General features: G+C 46.6%; 1 protein-coding gene across 10 annotated transcripts in view; it reads right to left on the minus strand.

The window, feature by feature from the left end:
• MBNL3 (muscleblind like splicing regulator 3) overlaps positions 1-21,824 on the minus strand; it is a 97,508-nt gene that overhangs the window by 11,765 nt on the left and 63,919 nt on the right. For 8 of the 10 annotated variants that reach the window (XR_011329508.1, XM_069811398.1, XM_069811405.1 and 5 more), the window contains 5 exons: positions 14,297-14,497; positions 12,619-12,855; positions 4,699-4,849; positions 2,366-2,401; positions 186-280 (listed from right to left, as the gene is read on the minus strand). Coding sequence is in view for 8 of the 10 variants with exons in the window: in XM_069811398.1 (XP_069667499.1) it covers positions 186-280; positions 2,366-2,401; positions 4,699-4,849; positions 12,619-12,855; positions 14,297-14,497 (720 nt within the window). In the remaining 2 variants the exon portion in view is untranslated. The remainder of the gene's footprint in view (positions 1-185; positions 281-2,365; positions 2,402-4,698; positions 4,850-12,618; positions 12,856-14,296; positions 14,498-21,824) is intronic. The other 2 variants (XM_069811403.1, XR_011329509.1) reach the window with 2 other exon arrangements.

Consider the following 21,824-nt stretch of genomic DNA (forward strand, 5'->3'; position numbering starts at 1 on the left):
ACCGATCCCCGGACACGCACACGTACACACACACACGCGCGCACACACGCACACGCTGCCTCTGCGCGCCCGAGCCTACGCCAAGCCGAGCGGGTCGGGAAGGCGCTCGGCCCCACGCAGGATCCGGCCCTCGCCCGGTCCTCGAGATCTGAACACGTGAAAGAAAGCCATTGAAAGGGCCAAACCTGATTGGCGGTAGCTGTTGCAGCGAAGGGGACGCTGGTGGCAGGAGTTGTTGCTGCAGACACAGTGGTGGGCGTAGCACCGTGCATCATGGGCACTTTCGGAAGGGAACCATGGAAGCGACATACGGGAGGGTGGAGCGTTTTTTTTTTTTTTGGTTTTTTTTTAATGTAACCATGGCAACATGTGGTGGATTTGGGGGCGTGGCAGGAATCACAGCAACAAGCCATGTGACATCGTCATGAAGGACACATCGGGGCGCAGCATGCAATCACAGTGCAAAGCAAGACAGCGTTGGGAAAAAAAATAAACAAGAGAGAAGGGGAAAAGCCAATTACAATTATAATTAAGGAAAAAACCAAAACATTCTCAACACTTAGTACATTTATAAGCAGAACAATGATGTATTAGACTCCGAGGGCCAAATTTCCGAAGGGGGGAGAGGGCGGGTGTGCTAGCAAAAGCCCACGTCAGCTCGCACCCGTGGGGAGTTAGACGCAGCCAGTGCACGTTCCTTTGGGTGGGGACATTTTGGCAAGCGCACCCTCCCACCCACCTGGGAAAGCTTGTCCCCTTCCCTCCCCACCCCGTCCCCGCCAGCAACCAGAGGTACATGATGCACTTTGCAGCGGCTGCCGCAGCCCTTTCACTGGGTTTTCTTGCCTCTCTCTAGCAGGGACGATGTTTCGGCATGGGACAGAGCTGGAGGCACAGCATACGAGTGGCTGGCAGCCTGAGCTCTCTCCGTACAAATTCAGCGTGCTTCCTTTCCACCCTAATTCTAGAGGATCTGGCACAATTCCCCTCTTGCGGGGGGGTGGGGGAATAGAGAGGGGAGGGGGCCAAGAGGGGAAAAATACACAAATGCATCTGAACAGCTACAATTTGCAGAAAGAGCATCCAAAAGAACACAGCAGCAGGGAGCTCGGCAGCCTCCTAAAGCTGCATGTCCTGCAGAGCATGGTGCTGGAGGGGATGCTCCTGGGCGCACATGGGCATCCCCCAAACCCGGGGGGGTTTGCGGGGCTGGGGAGCCTGTGAGAAGGCCCGGCCATCCCTGCAAACATGCGGCAGGGAAGCAGGCTTGCCTTCCCCTCCACCCCAGCAGACACGGCCGGCCCCAGCGGGGAGTGTGCATGCCTCCGGGCTGGGCACGCTTCAGCCACAGGACGTTGGAGCGTGTGGGTTGGGGTTTCCTACAGGCAGAGGTGTGTTTGAAGGGCTCAGCTCCCCGTCATGCAAGCGGTGTGTCCTCCCTGCACTATAGGGATGGGGAGGTTCGAGAGCAGAGTGCTTAGCCATTCCTGCCAAAGCTTTCAGACCTGCTCCTTGAAAGCCTTGCACCCTCCCCAGGGCTCCTGCTCCCACCTTCCTCCCTCTGGCTGAAGCCGGCATACACCTGGATGCTGACAGTCTTGTATAACCTTGGTTGGAGGATGAAAGCTCAGCTTTCACCCACCCTGCTGTGCCCAGCAGCTGTAGGCAGAGGGGAAGGTCCCTCAAAGACCTGCACAGGTTCCCAGTGAGACCCAGATGCTGAGCCTGAACATACTGGACCCCTGCAGCAGCAACGAGCGTGTACTCAGCCCTGTCACCTCACTGTATCCCATGTGCACCAGCAGCAGTACCTCCCTACAGCCCCTTGTACCTGCACAGCTGACACTTCACTAAAGTGATGAATCTTCAGCTAGTCCATGGTCTAAGCCCTGCTTCTCTCGCTGTACAAGCAGTGCCCTGCTCTGGCAGAGGGGCTGACCCCAGATGTGTTCCTCCTTAGCGCCTTTATTAAACCAGTCTCCTAAAATGTCCTCAGAAGGACAACCGAAAATCCAAGCTGTAATCCACCTGATGCCTGATACAAAAAATAAACCAACAGGATCCTACCATTGCTATTTCCTTTTGTTGGATAACTTAAATGGATTGTAAAGACATTTAAGTGACAAATTTTTGTTTCTGCAGCAGAACTAAATAGGGGTGGAAACACATCACCTTGGATTCTCTTATTAGTCACACGAAACACTGCACTGAACAGAAATTAGAAGGGATACAACCATTTAAGCCTCAAAGAAGACAGCAGATAGACAGTCACACCACTCAGCCACCCAGGTTCTCACTGATGCATACTAACTTGCTGTCTCTTTCAGATTAGGAAAAGTTGAGAAGTTTGTGTAGAAAAACCTACCAACGCTTGCAGTGGGTGTCATGCACAGAACTGACCCTGCACACCATGCATTGAAGCGTGGAAAGATGAACAAAAGGGATATTTCATTAGTGAAGCTTCAGTGTTAGAAATCACTTTAACTAAAAAGCAGGTATTCTCTTTGCAGCATTCAGTATTTAAGCACATGCAAACAGATTCTGCATATTGGTACATAAATAGTTTAAACTCAGTTTTAAGAGATCATAGCAAACCAAATTAATTCTTGAATTCTTGGGTAGTAGAGAATATATTTCTTCTACCACCCTGATATTAAATTATATGATCTATCCTAGAAATCAGGGTTGTTTTGGTATTGGGTTATGTTGATTTCTTTCTGATCATGTCAGCAGAAAACAAATTGCCCTTAGAGGAACGTCACACTCATGTTAAAACCGACTTTCCAAAAGCAATTTACTCCTGCAAGCAGGGACCAGGATTCAAAGTCTCTAGTTTAAGCTGAAAGAGGCAGTTTTTTCTGGGCTTGAAACAATTGTAGTGATGATGCCATTTTCAATAGACATCCTGACTTTCCCCCCCATGGCAACCCACAATGCTGATCTCTCAATAACTGAACAGAAGAAACTAAGAAAAGCAACAGCTCGCTTCCCCTCCCCACAGTGTGAGCTACTACGTGCCACTTCTCTGCTTCGCTTTCCAGACAACTGCAAAGACTGAGACCAGATCTGCAGTCTGATGCATAAGGGAAAACAGGGATGCATAACGTAAATTCATCAGAGATCCGTCCCCTGACTGGAAATTTGCTGCTCTGACCAGCATTAATGTCCTCAGACGAGAGCAGGTGCCAGCAAATAGACCTGTTACGCATCAGCCCTGCACGTAATTTCATTGCCATGAGACAGGGCACAACAGCACAATGAGAGTGCTGGGTAAAAGCTAATTTATGGTGCTCGCACCAGAAATACATGTCCTTATGTCAACTTTGGCAACTGCGACCTCAAGGAAGAGGAGCGTGTAGCCAGCTGGGAGACTTGGCATTCTCAAAGGTGTCAGTGTTTCCTGAAGAAGTATTTCGGTTGGCACATTAACAGAGTTGTGGTAAGGTCAGCTCAGCCGATCCCCTCCAAGAGCACTTTGCAGAGCAGACGGCTACTACTCGAGTCCCTCCCTCCGTCTCTCCATACAAGACTCCACTTCCCTGGAAGAACATCTTGGCGGCTGCTGAGTTCTGAGTGCCTCCAAGTGCCCTCATAACAGAAACGCCACACAAGCACAGGGTTTAGGTCCCAGCTCTCTGGACCCATGCTCACACCTGAGGCAGTTTGGTCTCAGTATAGGACTGTCTCTAAAGCTTTTCCCCTGACCCCAAGGAACAGCAAGGCCAAGGTCCAGGTTCACTGTGTGTTCACCTTGAGGGGCCAGCCCAGAGAAACACTTTGTATGTTTTCATAAATATCATCTGGCAAGTGAATACAGCATTAAACATTAAAAACATTGGGCGTTTGTTTTCTTATGATGCTCTGCAATGATAATAACGATACTAAAAAACAACCTATCAGCTCTGGAATATTCCTAATTCAGCCACTTATAATACTTACTACTCTAAGCAGGTTTTGTTTTTCATTTGGCTGCAGGAATAGAGGTTAATTGGCTAGTCAGCAGTCACTTCTGCCACATCAATATTTTGAGTCCTGTATGAATTACTGAACTGCATCTTTCAATTTTACTCCGAGACCTTAAAGGTAGAATAAAAGCTGGGAGTTAAATTGCTTTTAAAAAGCTTAGGCTATCGTACTGGTCAAAAGACAAGCAAGAGGGAAATATATGCCTTTAAAGAGGATTATATAATTTGTATTTACTAAAGACGAACCATTCCCTCCATAAACATCATGGCTGCTGGAATATGTAGGTCACGGAGATAGAAGCTCAGAAAGATACCTGCACCTTCAAGCGAGCAGGCATAGAGGTCCACAAGACATTTTAACATGAGTCTGTGAGAGTGCTATGTAAGAGTCAAAGAATTAATTTGGGATTAACCAGTTGAACCATAAGGAGGAGAAACAGAAAGTATGAATTCAAGAAACATGCAGACATTTTTCTTAGTTCGACCACTTAAAAAAACCCAAAACCAAACAAAAAAGGCTAAGAAGGGATCTTTACAAGTAAAAAGCTCTGAATTGTAGTAGGTGAAGGAAAAAAAAGTCAAACAACAAACGTTAACTTTTCATCCATTTTTAACATGAAACTACACACTGATACTCTTTTGCTAAGGACCCTTACAAATCTGCTCATTAGCTCAATGCCTAGGTCATAAAAAAAGACAACTATGATGCTGAGGAAAGCAAGAAGACACTTACCTGTAGGGATGAATGTAGGCTGTTGCAACTGCATGTTGGCTAGAGCCTGTTGGTAGTGGAAAACGCTTGGGTTAAAGACTGTGGTGGCACCATTGTTTTTTTCAAGTGCTGGCCTCTTTGGTAAAGGTTGAAGTGCACCAGGCGGCAGGGCCTGTGGATAAGGGAGTCATTAAAGACAAGTGGAGTAAAAAAAGGGGCCCACATGTAGATCAAGCATGCAATAAATAATAGGGGGTCTTGGCTGCAAATCACCTGCAATTTTATCAACTTAGCGAGACAGGAAAGAGAAGAGCAGCTAAATCACAGTAGAAGTAGTAGGTGAAACCACAACTTCACTAGGTAAGCAGTTAGTAAATGCACCAAGAGAAGGGGCAGAGTCCAGAAGGAGGAGGGATGCTAAGGGACCTTTTCAGCAGGACTGACTTGGGCACAGAGGAAAAAAAAAGCATAAGGAGAAGAAAGGGGAGAGGTAATCACCTGGACAGGATACTATGAAGAACAGTTGCAGGCAACAAGCATTTAAAAAAAAAATACCAGGTGAGAGAAATATAGTAGATGACTATTTAAAAACACAAAGATTAGCATAAGCAACAAATGCCAAGGAAAAAAGGGATGCTTGCCTCTGCCTGTTTCAACACCTGCCTACATGTATGTGTGCACACGTGGAAGCGTGCACACTTGTGTGCAGCCGCGCCATGTGTCCAGGTGATAAAGCAGTAGCTGTTGCCAATTACACGCATAACGTTACATTCATAGTAAAATGCATTTCCACTTGTTAGTATAGAGGCTGAGCAACATGGTCAACAACAGGCCTGATTCTCCGCCTCTCACACTGGCGGCACAACTCACCACCAGCAGATTTGGACTTCCTCCCAGTTTCTAGAAGGTGGCCTCCAACAGTTAAATACTGCTCACTCATTATTAACAGTGGAAAAAGCCATTGACAAATCTGGTCTTCGAACAGATTTGGGTGGGCCTTGCTATCAGGCAAATCCCCTCTTTTTGTTCTATCATACCACCAAGCTTCTTCCAGCCCGTCAAACCTGTTTCATGATCAGACTTGGTAAAAAGCATTAACCCAACTCAGGAACTTTTCTCAGTGAGTTACTCATCATTCACCCAAGCATGTCTCAACAGCAAAGTAGTATGTCAGGTTCGTAGGAGACAGGAATGTTTCTAATGATTTACAGCTTTTCATTGTACCCAAGTAGAAACCACATTTTTTTCTCCACGTTGTGATAGAAAAGGGTCCTTTTTAATTATGCCCTGCAGTCCTTTTTGCACGTAATGCTCCCATTGACGTCAATGAGATTCACGCACGTGGAAGTCATGCAGAATCAGGTCATTTCTGCCTAGTTGTTAGTCTACCATGTAGCAAAGCAATGGCTTAAAAATAGGGTTATCGCTCCTATTTTTTTTCTTTAATAGGTGACAGTGAAGAGTGGGTAATGGAGGAGGTTTAGCTAATGAAGGGTTAAGGCTACAAACACACAGTACTCGGAAGAAAGGACACAAGTAAAGAGATTTTAAAGCGTTATGAAGATCAGCACACAACAGAATATAAATGAAAGCTTGCAACAGTTTGTTACCATCTAGAAACAGGTTTCACTTTAAATTTAACTTGCTATAGGAGACTGCTCATCGAGAAATGTTAAGCAAGATACTTCCAGGCAAAACATTAGTCCATTCTATTCACATGGTGGCTTTTGGGTGGTTTTAATATTAAAAAAAGAAAATTAGAAGAAGAAATTGCATTTGCAAAACTGCCCTCAGACATGCACACATCCTCTGCTAATGCTAGCAGGCATCCAGAGCCAGCACTAGGACTTAATCATTCCAGATTTCTTCTGGCTAGTACCAAAAGACAACAGTGAAACACGGGACAACATTCTCAGAAACAGACACCAAAATCTTTTGCTTAAGATCAGTATTTTACTATGAGGTCTTTTAGGTAAAGATCTAAGAGTTTCCATTTCTAGGTAAGCCCTCATTGATATCTATGTTAAATCTGACTGTATCTACATCTTGTCTATTTAATGACAGCTATATGAATGTTCCTCCAGGCATGGGACAGATCTGCAGCTTGCAAAGACTGGAGTAGCTCCACGTACATCAGAGGTGTTTTACAGATTTGCAGTGACTGAAGAATTTGCCGCTTAAATTCACGTTCCTTACTGTGCCTGATTGCTAAACATTCTTTTTCAGACGCTTCCAAAATCTGCCTCAAAAAAAAAATTTACTAATTATAGCAAAGCAACTGTGCCAGGCACATAATGGACTTTTGACTCCTTGCTTCTTGGCCAAAGGCTGTCACCACCCCGAAAATCCCATTATCCCATAATGGCAGTGCCAAAAGCAGAACAGCTGAAGGCTTTGAGACCTTGCCGTGATGTGCTGGCTCTTTACAGGATGATTCCTGAGCCCAGCGTTGCAGTCAGAGGGAGCATACAAACACCAACAGGCCATGGGGATGTCAAGGCACACCAGACTACCCCATCGTCTCTCTAATATCACTCTTCCTCCTACCCTGCTACAGCCCCTTGGGAGCAAGGGAGAGAAAGGAGCTACGGCAGTCCCGCTACTGCTCCCTGAACAGCAGCTGGGTGGAGAAACCCAAATAAACGTAGCATTTCCAGCGTCCTCTAAAGGAACAAGCACACTGTAGCAGCTGCTGTGCAGCCTGAAGGCCGGCTCTGCCACGTGGGCTCTGGGCACAGGAGCCAGGAGCCCGTCTCGGTCTGCTTCTGGTTTGACACAGCCTTCTGGGTCACCTCTCCCATCCCAGCAGCTGGGGGAGCATTCGTACAGGAGCATGCCCTGAAGAGGTGCTCCTCCTGTTGCCAACCTATCTTATTTTAGATAGAGAGGTGCAGGAAGGCCCACGAGGACAGAAGGATGTGGCTTCACCACTTCTCCAGTCCTTGTGTTGAGGTAAGAGCCCCAAGCCAGGAGCACACTCACTGAAAGGTCGATTTACAAATGCCCAGGAAAGCTGTCTAAAATTGCACGTGATGAAGTTGGACCAATACAGCTCCTGCACAGGGATCTGGCAGCGACACAGGAGCAAAAAACTGTGTCTCATTTGAAACAGGCCAGAATTTTTTTATCGGTCTTGGGACCTCCAGGAATTACAACAGCTCGTAGGGATACAACTTTTCTGTCTTGCACCATGTCCTGATTCTGAAGAAGTCCCCCAAGCGTGTCCTGCAGCACCTACAAATGGCAATAATCTCAGCACTTTTTGACCTTACCGAATTCTGTAGCAAGTGCCTCCCTGCTGCAGGATGGGAGCTGGACTAAACCCTTGTAGCAAAGAACTTACTTGGTGAGTTCGTCTCATCCTGCTGTTTGTGATTTCCCTCTGGACAAGCTCTGACCATCACAGATGTAGCGGTAGCCTTTGGCAGTAACTTTTTCCGACTATTTTTTGCCTGTGTGTTTGTGTGCACACATGGGTATGCAACCTATGCAACATGATCAGACCACCTGCACTGGTGAAAGGGTTAATTCAGTTCAGCATCCATGTGCTAGTCTGCACTGATCCCAATGAACAATTCCCACCATAAAAATGCTAGGCAGCCTCCCATTTTTGGGCTGGGAAAGCCACATTCCTGCTGGAACACGAGCATCTGAACAAAAAGGTTTGTGCCGCTTTTCTGCATGACATGGAAAGCAATCTTTCAGCATGACTGACAGATAAAAACGCACTGCCAAAGTCAAAATTTCCCACGTGCTGGTTAACAACACTCTCTTGTTATTTTTTGCAAGACAAGAACTGGATTAAATCTTTGCAACAAACAATTTAATTGCACCTCAAAGTTCCCCTCAGATCGCTATCTCCTGGGAGCAGATCACACTTTCACCCCTTTGCCACTTAGCAAAGAGGGGCTGGGTCTGCATCTGGCTTGCTGTTTCACTCCAAGGCATGACAAATACAAAATGATCTGAGAGAGGGCAGAGGTAGCGCCCATTCTCTGACAAGCAGCAGAAGCAATCTGAGCAGTTTTCTCTGAAGATTACACATGCTTTTATCACCACCGTGAATCCTTCTCTGGTGCAGCCTTCCCAAAGGGTTCAGAGGAGGTGACGTATTCCAACAACGTGGTTGCATCTGGTTCAGATGTTTTAGAGCAGGAAGACTATTAAAAGTAACTTATCTGATGGGGTTTTGTTCAGTGGGGGAGGTTAGGAAGGTAGGGGAGTTAAAGGGCTTTTCCTATTCTCTGCCAGACCACATCTCCTCAGAGAGGTGGCTCTTGGAGAGGGCAGCGAGGCACGGTGTAGGTCACTGCCTGCGCTGGCTTTGGGGCTGCGTCCGTGCCAGCCGTGAGCAGCGGGGAGTGAGAGGCTGTTATGTCATTTACAGTGTAATTCCATGACTGCTGGTGGAAGCTGGTCCCTAGCAAAGTTTCCTACTGCTGCTGCCTAAAACAAGCCTCTTCACTGCTTAAAAAAAACCCTTCAGAGGGGAACGGATCAGTCTCTGCTTCTTAGCTCTGGGAATGAGGAGAAACACTAGCTTGAAGGTTTCAGGGCTCCTCTGTGTCCACTCTTCCCTTTCCCCTGCTACAGTGGGGCGACAGGAGCTGGTTTTTTTTTTATGAAGTATTGGATCCCTCGTTATTTGGGGTGAATGGGAAGGAGTTGTCTTCTATGGAGCCAGGACTGACAGTAGACTGGGAGGATGGCTTTTTCCTTGCTATGAGTGTCATGAAAACAGGTAAAACATATTTGAGACTCAGAAAATAATCAAAGGTAGCTTATAGGAAGACACCTTGCAGATAGAAGCCTGGGGAGCAGCTTCTGTGCCTGAAACTGAAGCAAAAGGCACCCAGAGCGAGGTCCCTTTGCTGACACTGTCCCACTGGGGGGTTTGGGGGGAGGAACCAGAGACAGAGTGAGCTGCAGTGGCAGCCATCTCCCCAACTTACTGAACATGCCACCAAAGTCCTGTACTGCACCTGCTTCAGCTCCCAGCACAGATCTCTGAGGGTGCTGCTTAGCTCTCTCCCTCCTAAATTTGAGTTGTGCCCACAGCACAGACCACCCTTCTGCAGGGCAGTACCCGCATAACACTGCCAGGCAAGGCTGTGCTCTTGGGCATACCACGAAAAGTTGCGGGATCTGTCCTGTGCCACCCAGTCCCCTGGCATATCCAAGCACACTGCAAACCTGATGAGTTAAATTCTCACCGAAACATCGCATCTCATGACTCCAGAGCTGCCACTGTTTGGAAAAACACTTCAAAACCCAGAGCTGCCTCCCCCCAAGGTTATTCACTGCCTCCAAAACACATCCAGGCTTCAGGAGGCAAAGCTCAGACAGTTAATGGATGGCGTGTGGGGCACAGGATTGGCATGTCTGAACGCACACTGCAACATTTCTGGCCGGGATGGGCAGTCTCCGCAGGCACAAACACAACAGACCAAGTGCAGAAGGCTTTCATGCAGACTAAGATGGTTACGTGCAAAGCGAGAAGGTGAAAGGTCCAAGTACCAGGTCAAAGGTTGCCTCCAGCGGTCGCTTCAGTGATCTGACAGCTGGCTGAGTCTTAATTAGCAGGCAGCGAGCACATGATGGCAATGGGCCAGGGAGGGGGGATCAAGCACAGTAACAAAAACAGCAAGCAAGGTATGTCGAGAGAGCAACATTTTGGGGAGGCGAAGAGAAAAAAAAAAAGTGAATGCATTATACAATATATTATAAAAAGACGAGGCATGCACAACGTGGGGTGGCTGAGTAATTACCTGGCCTAGCGGCTAGTCAGCTATTTTGCCTCTGTCATCATGGGACACGTGCTTTAGAGCATATTCACTGCAGCTGGCACAGCGGGTCAGGAGCGCTCAGGGATTAGCACCTGCAAGTGGACTTGCACTGGGCTTCAGCCCTAATTCTGCAGCTACATGCCATGCAGAGGTCAGCAAGAGCACTTGTGGCAAGGGAAGGACCACCGGTAAAGAAGGGGTGTTCAAGCACATGCTTAAGTGCCATCCTGAACTGGGGACTGAGCCTGACCCAGTTCATCTGACTGTGCTGCACTGATTTCAGCTAAGCAGGAGTGAGTAAAGCTACTGATTGTGCATGTCAAGTAACTGCAGGAGTGGGTCCCTCAGAAATATCTTCTGAATTTAGATTTGAAGTCATTCCAAATCTATTTTAGAAGGTACACCCATTTGTCTGGCATATGTTTTTTGATCCAAGAAAACTGGGCACCATTCTTCCCTTTATTAAAGTCTTAGTCCTCAACAGGTACAGTAAATGCATCAAGCCTTGAAAAGTAAATGAATAATGTAAGCTGTTTTGGTAGCAGTGGTGATGCAACAAGCCATCAATAAATATTTTAAAGGTTCTAGTTAACAGCATACAAATAAGGTTAATTACATTTTTAAAAGAAGCCAGCAGCATGAATAAAACATGCACTGGCTTTGGTTAAGTAGCAGTGTCCTAGATAATTAGTAAAAAAGTAAAAATTCAGTTGTAAAAAACACAAGAGTTTCATTTCAGAAGGTTCTTTTTCAACAGACCTGGGCTCTTTTTTCAACAGTAATAAAACCAGTAAGAAATCTAAAAAATAAACTCTGCAGGACAAATAAATACTGCAGTATGAACTGGTTCTTCAAATTACATTTGGGTAATACTGATGGTATAAGGAGGGCAGTTGTTTAATTTCTAGAATCATCCTCGTTTTGATTATGTTTCACCATGAATGAAAAGCAACCTCTTTTACTGTCTTAAAAAAAAAAAAAAAGGTTTCAGAAAAATTTTAGTAGCCTTACTTCTAAACCAAAAAGGAGGCAAGAACCTTTTTAATACTAGTTAAAAAAAAAAAAAAGAAAAAAAATCACAGAACAGATGAGGTTGGAAGGGACCTCTGGAGATCATATCTAGACCAACACCCTGCTGAAAGCAGGGTCAGGTAGAGCAGCTTGCTCAGGACTGTGTCCAGGCAGGTTCTGAGTATCTCCAAGGATGGAGCAACCTGTTGCAGTGTTTGATCACCTTCATGGTAAGGAAGTTTTTTCTTATGTTTAAATGGAATTTCCTGAATTTTCAATTTGTGCCCACTGCCTCTTGTCCTTTCACTGGGCACCACAGAGAAGAGTCTGCCTCTGTCTTCTTTACTTCTCCCATCAGGAATTTATATACATAGGTAAGATCTCCCTGGGCCTCTTCTTCCCTCCCCAGGCTGAACATCCCAGCTCTCATCTCTGGAATAAATAGGTGCCATTAGACTGAATTCAACAGAATAGCAACATTTACTCCAGCTAGGAATTTTATCTGGTAAGTCTTCCTTGACTTGTTTTTAGAATTGTAGGTATTAAAAGTCACAATTCAAGTTAAAATGCAGGTGGGATCATCTCTACCAGGTCCAAAGTATTGAACAGGTCAGGAAGTCACCCTTCATCTGAGTCTCACCGTTTCACTAAGCCTTGGCAAAGGTATCAGGCACAAGTTTGCTAAGCTCGAACAACTGGTATCTGGTCTGCTTTTAAGTCAGTAGAGATTTTGCTACTGACTTCAACAGGCCAGGATCTCCTGCAAAGGATGTATTATGGGATAGGCAGTCTTTTCTTTCGTTGTGTACTGAGGAAGCTAAACTGACACCTGCGACTTAGCCAGGGAAGGTGTTGGTTCCAAGTGCTGCTGTACTTGCATTCATGTCACGTCATGATGACACGTCAGAAAATCACAGGACTCGCCACCATGTCCCTAACTGGCGAGATGTGCGGCACCACTCAGGGATTCATGCTGTGGTGAGCACATAGAAATAGAAAGGATGAAAAGATGGGATCCATATTGCACATGCTCTCAGGTTTCTAGTCAGCCATTTACAAAGCACTCTACTTTTCCACAAACAACATGTGACACAAATGAAATCTCCTAGCAATGGAAATACAGCTTGAGAAGAGCTCTACTTACCATTGCAGCTGCAGCTGTCTGGTTCACCTGGTGTTGAGCTGCCTTGATTTTGGCTTGCAGGTGTGCAGGGGGATGAAAGTACTTGCATTTCTCCCTAGAGCATCGACCTTTGATGTAATCCATGCAAACTGTAACAGTATTTTCATTTGTGTCTATCATTGCAATATCTATAGGGTGAGCATAGCGGCAATCATTCTCACCACGTGTGCAATTTCCACGCTGAAACTCTCGACAAACCTTAAAAGAAAGTCACATTGTTGAGCAAAACATCAAGTTATTCTTCATTCAGTATTTTCAACACAGAATATCAGTTCAGTTGGCCACATTAAACCATGTGTGCATTCTAAATCCATACTCATCTTGGGTAGCACATGTACCAACAGTCACAGGGGCAACTGGTGCTACTCACAACTGGTTCAAGGTATGAAAAAAAACTACATTACCAAGGCCAATTACCTAATGGAAGTGAAGTATAGAATTTGTGCAGAATGCAAAGTGACCCCAGGAAGTCAGTGTTGTTTTGCCAAAACTTTTGGAGCTCAGGATTCCTCCCCTGCCTCTAAAGCTTAAATGTTAATAACTCTGCCATTTGTGTCTCACCTGGATAATGTATTTGTTATGGAGCACACACTTGGGTAGGACATTTAATTCTAAATGTTGCATGCTGCTGTTATTTGCAACAAGTACCTTTTCTTAAACAAGGAGCCTCTTTCACATAAATAGTCTCACTGCCCTCCACAATAAAACTCCAACCCTGGGGTTACATGACAGTGCATTTGATTACACTGCAACGTGTTCGTAAGATGTTGCCAAAAACGGCTAGCTTTACAAAGATCTTGCAGATCTTCCTAAGTTATGACCACCGAAGCATCAAAGGTAGAGAAAAAGGTATCACAAAATAGGTCTGCAAGGTTTCCTTGTCTGAGGAACTGAGAAAAATTGCTGAGGACTATAGCTGGTGGTATAGATCACGTACCAGTGCACTATCAGGCTGAGTGTGGGGAAAGGTGAGACATCAACAAGGCAATACAAAGTACATAACACAAAACAACGTGTTTTGAAATTACACCCTTCTCCACTACCTTCCTGTGTTATAATTTACACCTGCAGGGGCCTCTGAATTCAGGTCCTCAGCCCTTACCTCCTGCAGAGCCTCTACTTAGGGTTTGAAAGACATTTACAATTCCTCCAACACTAAGTCCCAGCATGCCCAGCCAACGTGGGGGGAGGAGACATCTTTCCAATGCCCCATACTCACCACTCCCAACAGTGTAATGCTTAAAGCTTTCTGTAAAAGCTCAGTAAGCCCATCACTAGACAAGGAAAGTGTCTGTTACTTCCAAAACATCTCCCACTCAACTCAGTGAAAGGGTAGACCATCTACTTGCATTTTTTTAAGTGTGGCAGATCACACACAGAAAACAACAATCCCAGCCCTGCTCTAATGCCCACTGAAATCAGAAGAGTGAGTGCTCCCAAATTTCCAGTGACTTCCAAGGATTTGGGATCAGGTCCCACATGAGAGTCTGCTCAAGCAGAGAGCAGCAGCCCTGTGTTAGGAAAGCTGCAAGTTAAACTCTGCACTGTGGTGCACCAGGTCATTCTAGCAGAGAGCAACAGCTGGGACCACATGTCCTGTTCATTCCCATCAGCAGTATCATATCAGACGTCCAAATACCTCCAGTTTATCCGTACGCATCAGTTTCTGCCCAGCAGAGCCTCCTGGTACTGTAACAGTAGGATTTCCGGAAACCAGGACAGGAGTATTTGGTAAAAGCTCTGCAGGAACCAAGCCCATCCCAGGAGAAACGTGACTCAGGTAGGGACTAAAAGCCATCGTGGGACTTGTTGCAAGCGATGGAGTCACAGGAAACGTTGTCTGTGGATAGAAAGAGGAAAAACAAAATATTAGTTAAAAAGCTGTCTTGGATTACCCCTCAAAGCCTTGCATCATTTCAATCCTTTTAGACAATTTGATTAGCAACATCAAAATGCTGTGCTCTCCAATCTATTCATTTATTGCCGTTTACTTGTGATCCATTTGCTTCTCCTGACTCACAGATTTGTGACTCATCCTGAACACAAGGCATCTTTCTTTGTCAGATCAAAGCATATTGATGATCTTTATAGTTTAATGACACAATTAAGGATTTCATGCTAGCAATTAGGGCAGGCCCAAATTAAACAGACTTCTCATTCCCAAATAAACGTCTCAGCTTCTCTATGTCTACACCGCAATGCTATACAGAAACCCCCAAGGTAAACTGCAGCTTCAGGACCTGGAAGCAGGTAACCCCATTAGCTACATGGCTGAATTCACTATCAGCCTGCACCGAGCTTCATGTTATCATGGCTAGTGTGGCTCAGGTAGACAAAAGCAATCATTTAGAGTCAGGCCAGGCATCTCTGCTATGGCACGCTTGAAGGTCTAGCATTCTGCCCATCTGGGGTTTGTTTCAAGACTATCAACAACCTCTGGGCAAAAGCCATTTTGCAGGAGTACCCCAAGCCTATGCTCCACGTGAATGGCAGCAAGAGGACACCAAACTCACTAGTGTCACATGTGCCAGACCTCGTGGCTTTGGCAAAAGCAGGTGGGTCATGGGCTTGGAAGAGCCATGGACAGAGTGTTCCAGATGAGATGGCTCAGGTGGGCCAGTACAAGGTCTAGGACCCCACCTGTGCTGCAAGAAGCAACGTTCCCATGAGGAGACAGAACAATGAGCCTTAAAGATCTTGACGGCTTCAGATCCCTAAATCACATTAAGCAGGCTCTCCAAGCGCAGCAGAGCTTCAGCGCTGGTGGCCAGAGCCACGTCCCCAGCCTGAACTGCTCCAGCAGTGCTGGTCTGGGAAAGGAGCTGCCGTTCTGCCAGGCAGGTGAGATCACACAAAGCTCCTAAGCAGATGCTCAGTTTAAAGTCTGTGAATAGCCCCTACAGCCAGGGAGGTTGTGATACTGAAGCACCAAATCAGAGGTGTAATTGGGAATGAAACCAATTCCAGCTGTTGAAATATCCCCCCTGCTCACCCCAAAGACCAGAGCCTGCAGGGCAGCACTCCTGCTCCTGTAGCAGGGGCTCGAGCAGCCCCCAACAGAAGCAGCCTGCAACTTGCAACCATTTTTATTTTCCCTTCTGTCACCTGCTCCATTAGGAACTCTGGGTTACAGTTACAGCTGGTCACGTTTGCAGGCATATGTGATGACCTCCTCAGTTGCTACAGCCTCTGCTTGGCAATAAATGCAAGTGTGCTTACAAAATGGCCTGGGGCGTTTTTTTGGGCCACACACATCATTCCCTCCTTGCTTTTATTTTGGTACTTCTAGTCGTGTGGGTTTCTAAAAGAAACTACGCATGGACAGTGTGTTTCTTGACAGCATCTTCATCCCAAGACTTTAATACACTAGGAAACACTTTGCTTGTTGCAATCTGGAAGAAGCTAGCCCGCAGTAACACCAGCCAAGCTGTCCTAACCTATCTTTAGCTTAATGATGCCCCCTTCCTAAGGTCAGAGTGACAGCAAGCAGCTCCTGAGCTGATGAGAAAGGAGATGACAGGTCGCTGCCAGCATACGTCCTGCTTTCTCCTCCTCAACGAGGAGACACGGCCTCCTGCATCAGCAGTGCTGGGTGCTTTAAGTGTAGTAGAACCAAATAATCCTCTCTGGGAGGGATTTCCAATTTTCCTTCTTCTGAGTCTGAGTCAAGCCCTGCTTCAGCTGATGGGAGACTTCAACCATTAAAACCCAGAGATCCTCCAGTCCATGGCCCTTTATTAAATCATTATCTTCTCTCAATTCTCTGTGGCTCCTAGACATTTTACACCTTTTGCTGCTAGAAAAGCTCTTTAAGGATCTTCAAATGCTGTGACTCCCTGAACACTTTAGTGAGAAGGCAGCATCCATTAGACTGTTTTCTTTTGTGTGAGCACTAGTAATTACAGTGGCATCTGCTGAACTTCTGTCACTACTCACACTGTAAATGCTATTTTAAGGAGCTTCTCCAGCCTGACCAGTCTGCACAGGGTCATGCTGGGGCCTGACATGTTGTCAGCACTTGTTTTACGTACCCATTGTAGCCCAAACCTTGCAGCACATGCGGCTTGCAGAAATGCGTGGGCAAATCTACCCTATGTTTTTCCAGCACCTAATACGGCAGGAGTCCTGCGTATCCTGACAGAGCAGGTGTGACACAGACATTGTTCCAAAATTTCAGGAGATCCTTTAAAGCAGGCTTCACCTGCCTGGGCTCAAACACAACCAGGAGCCAGCCCAAGGACCTAGCTGGTTTCTGAGATAGAGGGGAGATGTTCCTCCCACTGGTCAAGTGGAGGATGCCAGAGCATTTGTGCAGCCAGGGAGGAAGGCTGGAGTCTTGCAACACCTCACACTGAGTGAATTCACCAGAAATCAGTGGGAAGGGGTACAAAACATTCACGAAGAGATGATATACCAGCCTCTCCACCAAAGCCATGACAAACTGGGAGGCAGGTCCTGCTGCCTGTAACAGTCTCCATCTACAAGGCAATTCCTTAAAAGCAGCCCCTCTCCTCACTGGGAGCAATCGGCAAGGGCTAACAGATCCAAACCCAAGCTGAAGCGAGCAGAGGAAAGATGTCCATGAGGAACAATTGAGGACTACAGTCTACTTGCAATCCTGGAGACCTGCAGAGGGGTACGTGAAGGAGCAGGATGGGGTTTTATTGCTGCCACTGGTTGTTCACCCATTTCCATGCCCTAGCATCTGCTGCTGTGTTCCCGAGGTTTCACAACTGCTTCTTCTGCCCGCCTGAACTGTGTGCCTGGTGCCACTGATTGAAAGTGACAGCTCTGCTCCACACCCTGCCCGCAGGCAGGGGACTGACACTCAGGCAGCCAGGCAGGCGTTTTCAGCAGATGCACAGCCAGAGAACAAGCAGACCTCACTCAACACATTAAACCTGGAAGTGCTGGGGTTTGAAGTCTGAAGTGTGCTAAGCGCACTGAAAACTGCTCCTTTGTAAGCTGGCATCAGGGAGCTCTGTATTTATTGTGGCTGATGAGGGGAAAAGATGGGCTGCGCTCATTGCCAGCCCTGACTGCCTGTCTTGGATTGGGAAATCCAGTCTGGCTTGTGCATCAGTACCAGTAATAAAGATGCTGCCAGCCAAATCTCTCCTCCCTTTACGTCTGTGCAAGTCCCCCATGCCAGGCCTGTCCTGAGGGAATCTGAGTGAGTTTCTTCCTTGCAGCCAGAATCCAACTCTAATTTTTACTCCAAACAGCACTGTTCTCCTCAACATGCCTCCCATTCACCTCTTGTGATTACACCCAGCCAGGAGACCTGACAGATCAATATTATGACTGTATCCTAAAAAAAAAAAAAGTCTCAACTTAGCTGCTGGTGCGCTCTAGGGCAAAACAGAGGGATTGAAAGTATCACTATTTACCCCTGCTGGCCCCCTTAAAGCTCTTGCAAATTCAGGAAATAGAGGGGCAGGTTTCCTTGCAAACTAACTTTTATTGACCGTAGCATATGCAGACACTACCAGTTACTCCTGAGCAGAGGAAAACAGGTTACAGTGCAGCAGCAGAGGGGTTCAGACTGGTAGGAGCTCACAAGACTGGTTTACTGAGTATTAAAATCTTTGTAAGAATAAATAAAAAAAAAAAAAAAAGCAGCAGCTGAAATGGCTGTTGTGAGAACACATCTTGCAGGAGGGCTGCCAAGGACTTCAACAGCTCTGAGCTGCCCACAGACCCCAAGCATGGGAGCTGTTGGATTGAAGGTGTGAGCAGTGAGAAGGGACTGTCCCAGGGAGGGGCATTTGTCACCACTGCTGGTGACAGAACCTGTAACAGCTGATTTTGTTAACAAACTAGAAGTTGCATTCAATTTGCCTGGCAGAAATTGTGCTAAAGCTAGAGAAGAAACACAGAGTGGGTGTGAAGAGGAAGGCAGATGAGCGGCTGGTGTTTTGTCGAACACAAGCGCTGTCTCAGCCGGGAAGTGTTGATTCTGAGTTACCTCAGATCCTAAAAAGGGAAAGCCTGAAAATGAGACCCCCAGCAAAAATACAGAGGTGTTGATGGCCTGAAGGAGGGGAAACAGGTCACTGCCAAGCAGCTACACATGGAAAGCACACAAAAAACAGTGGCAGCTTTTATTACAGTCTGGTGAGAGAAACGTAGAAGATAAAGATCTTGTACTGACAAGGCTGAAGACCCTGATATTGAAAACATAATTGATGCTGCTCAGAAAAAGCAAAAACCTGTGTTCCCCTCCAATGCAACTGCATGGGGCTGGCTGTAAAAACACCTCTCTAACATGATGGCTGAGCACGCTGGAGTGAGTCCAAGCGGCCAAAGCATCCAGCTACCTACCACCACAGATGCTCATTTCCCCAATCAGACTGCAAAGACACACTCATCGCTCAAAGGATATCTCATTTTTGGGCTGCTGTAGTGTAAAAGTCAGGTGTTAATGCCCCACAGCACTGTGTCTTGGCAGACAGCAGCTCCCGGGTGGGCCAGGGTACATGTGTTTATTCATTCCTAGTGTGCCTTTGACTGGAGGCTAAGATATAGATCAGGTTTTTGCTGCATGGAACAAATGCATGCCCAAAACACCTGTTGAAATCTGCTCCAGCACTTGTTCCAAGCATCACTGGCCAAGCAAGTTGCTCACCCTGTGCTTTAACCCCTCCATCAGCACCAAGGGGTGGCAGCAGGGTCCTGCTGCCCCAGGAGGGAATGCACGGCTGTGTTAGAGTCCGGGTTGTCTTCAGGGACATGGGTGACTCAGAGCTGTCAAGACAGTCCTGGCTACAAATACCTTGACAGGAAGAAAAGATGAAGAGCTTGAAAACAAAGAGAGGGGAAACAATTTCCCAGAGCAGCAGCAGAGGCAGCTGCAGGGCAGGAGTGGAGGCAGGTGTGTCAACACTGCCATGCTCTATCCAACTGCCTGTTCAGACACAGCTAGCAGGGCAGCACCATGCAAGCCACTGCCCCGCTCCACCAGGTCAATTTGGAGCCTGTGCTGAAGCACCTCCAACGGCCAGCTCCAAAAGTCCGTCTCTCACTGCTGCAAAGGGATAAAGCAGAATAGAGAGTGTGTGGATCAGGCCCGGGGTGCAGCACTTTTTGGGTGGCCTTGCTTTGGCGCACACAGGGCTCAGAGTGACCATATCTGAGAAACCAGACACAGCATTGACCAAAATGGCTCTTTGTATCGATGCCAGATCCAGCTCTATCCACCTTCAACCTGACTTTTATGCAGTCTTAACAGAGACAGAGGCAAAACCAGCCCAGAGATCTTTGAGCACAGCTCAACCAAAGCCAGCAGTCATGGTGAATTTGGACTTTCAAAAGTCAAAACTTTGCTAGAGTCTTCCTACTTGGCACCTATGTGGTCCCTCCAAGGTCTCTCCCAGACAAATACACCATGCTGAGCAAATACTCTGCTCAGTTTCCTTGCCTGACTTGTTTTAAAGTGCTGTACAAAGCAGCCTGTTTAAAACTGCATCATGGCCACCAAACATTCATGTGATTCTCAGCTTTGCACGAACGGTTAGCAGCAACATCAGAGAGTAACCAGAGACTTCAGAGAAATAAGCTCACACTAGAATCCATTAATTCACACCTAGTAGGCTTCCGTGAGCAGCATGCAGCAGGCAGCCCACATGGGACATAGTTCTTCTCCAAGCAGCACCTTCATTAACCAGCCACCATCAGGATCCTAGCTCTTGGCTCAATGGGATGATTAGCTCTTACTGGATATCAGTGGTGGTGCAAGAAGATGTGAATGTTTACGTGCAAGCTCAGAGACAGACACATTCAATGCCATTTCAGGAAGCATGGTGAAAAGCTGCTACGTCAAGTGCTGGTTTGGTGTTGCGTGTGATTTTTTTGGTGTTCTTTTGGTCTGTTTTTTTTTAAACACAGTAGCTTTTCTGGTGAAAATGCACTTTAAAATGTCTAAGCATTCAGCTATTGTTTGGAGCTATTAAGCATGCTGTTCCAAATCTTATCTCTGGCAAGCATCCCAATTAAGCAGGCATCCCGTTGATCAGCTTTCTGATCACATGGGATTTGTTCTGCTGCTGCATCTGATATAATACTTTCTGCTTTGAAGAATTTCATGTGTAGCCAGAAGGAGGCCCCACCCTTCTCATTTAGAAAGAAAAAAAATAATCTCAAAGCCTGCTTCCACTGGCAGCATCTTCAGGAAATCAAAGGCAGTTGAAAGAGCAATCTCTTGTTTGTCCTGAAATTGGTGTGGAGCAAGTCGGGCAGCAGGAATTAGACCAAGAGCTCGTTTACTCTGAGCAAAGTGTGGGAAAGCAGAAAGGGAGCAGTCATTGCAGAACAAATTTTTATTTTTCTTCTTTGTCCATGTCTCCCTCATGGCACAATTCAGAAACCAGGGACCTTTCTCATCAGATAAGGTTACCTCTGAAATGAGAGCACTAACCAGACAAACTGACAGATTCAGTCTCAGAGGCAATTTAAATGGCAGGAGCGAAACTGCAGGAGTGAACTGGACCTGCAAGATTGCAAAATGGGAAGATGGGAACTTTCCAAAGAGGAAATCCCAGAGATGTTTTGAACAGCCAGCCAAAGAGTGTCCACTGTGAATTCCCCACAGAGGAAAACCCCAAACAGGAAAGGTTTGCTTTTGGTACAAGGCTAGGAAACCAGTGCTACCATTTTGTGGGAATTCAGGATTTCCTTCTGATGTGCACATACTTTCAAACTCCCCAAGAGGTGCAAAGATTATAGCAGATTAGAGCTTAATGTGCAGAGCAACTAAAGACTTTTTCTGTGGCACATTTTCCCTTCTGCCTCACTTTTCCATCTTCAAAACGGGAATAAACAGCATTTTCCTAGCTTACACAGCAGGGTGAAGATAAAACTGCTAACACGCACACATGATGACCAGAGTGAGGGCAAACATGGAAAATCCTTCACAAGACAGGAGGAACATGCCAGACTGGGGAAATGCCCCGACATGGTGGCAGAGCACCATCATGAAGGGACACTGGCCAGCTTTCCCCGCTGAAACACAGCTCCGTCACGAGCTCGTACACCAAACAGCACAACAGCCTCCAACAAGGAAGAACCCTTCACTGGTCTCTTGTAAGGCTAAACCAGAGACACCCAAACTTTTCAAAGTCAGGGTGACAGATGCTGAGTCTGAAACCCCATTTGGGCAGAGAAGCCAG

The sequence above is a fragment of the Haliaeetus albicilla genome, chromosome 23 (assembly GCF_947461875.1).
Source record: "Haliaeetus albicilla chromosome 23, bHalAlb1.1, whole genome shotgun sequence".
In the NCBI taxonomy this organism is placed as follows: domain Eukaryota; kingdom Metazoa; phylum Chordata; class Aves; order Accipitriformes; family Accipitridae; genus Haliaeetus; species Haliaeetus albicilla.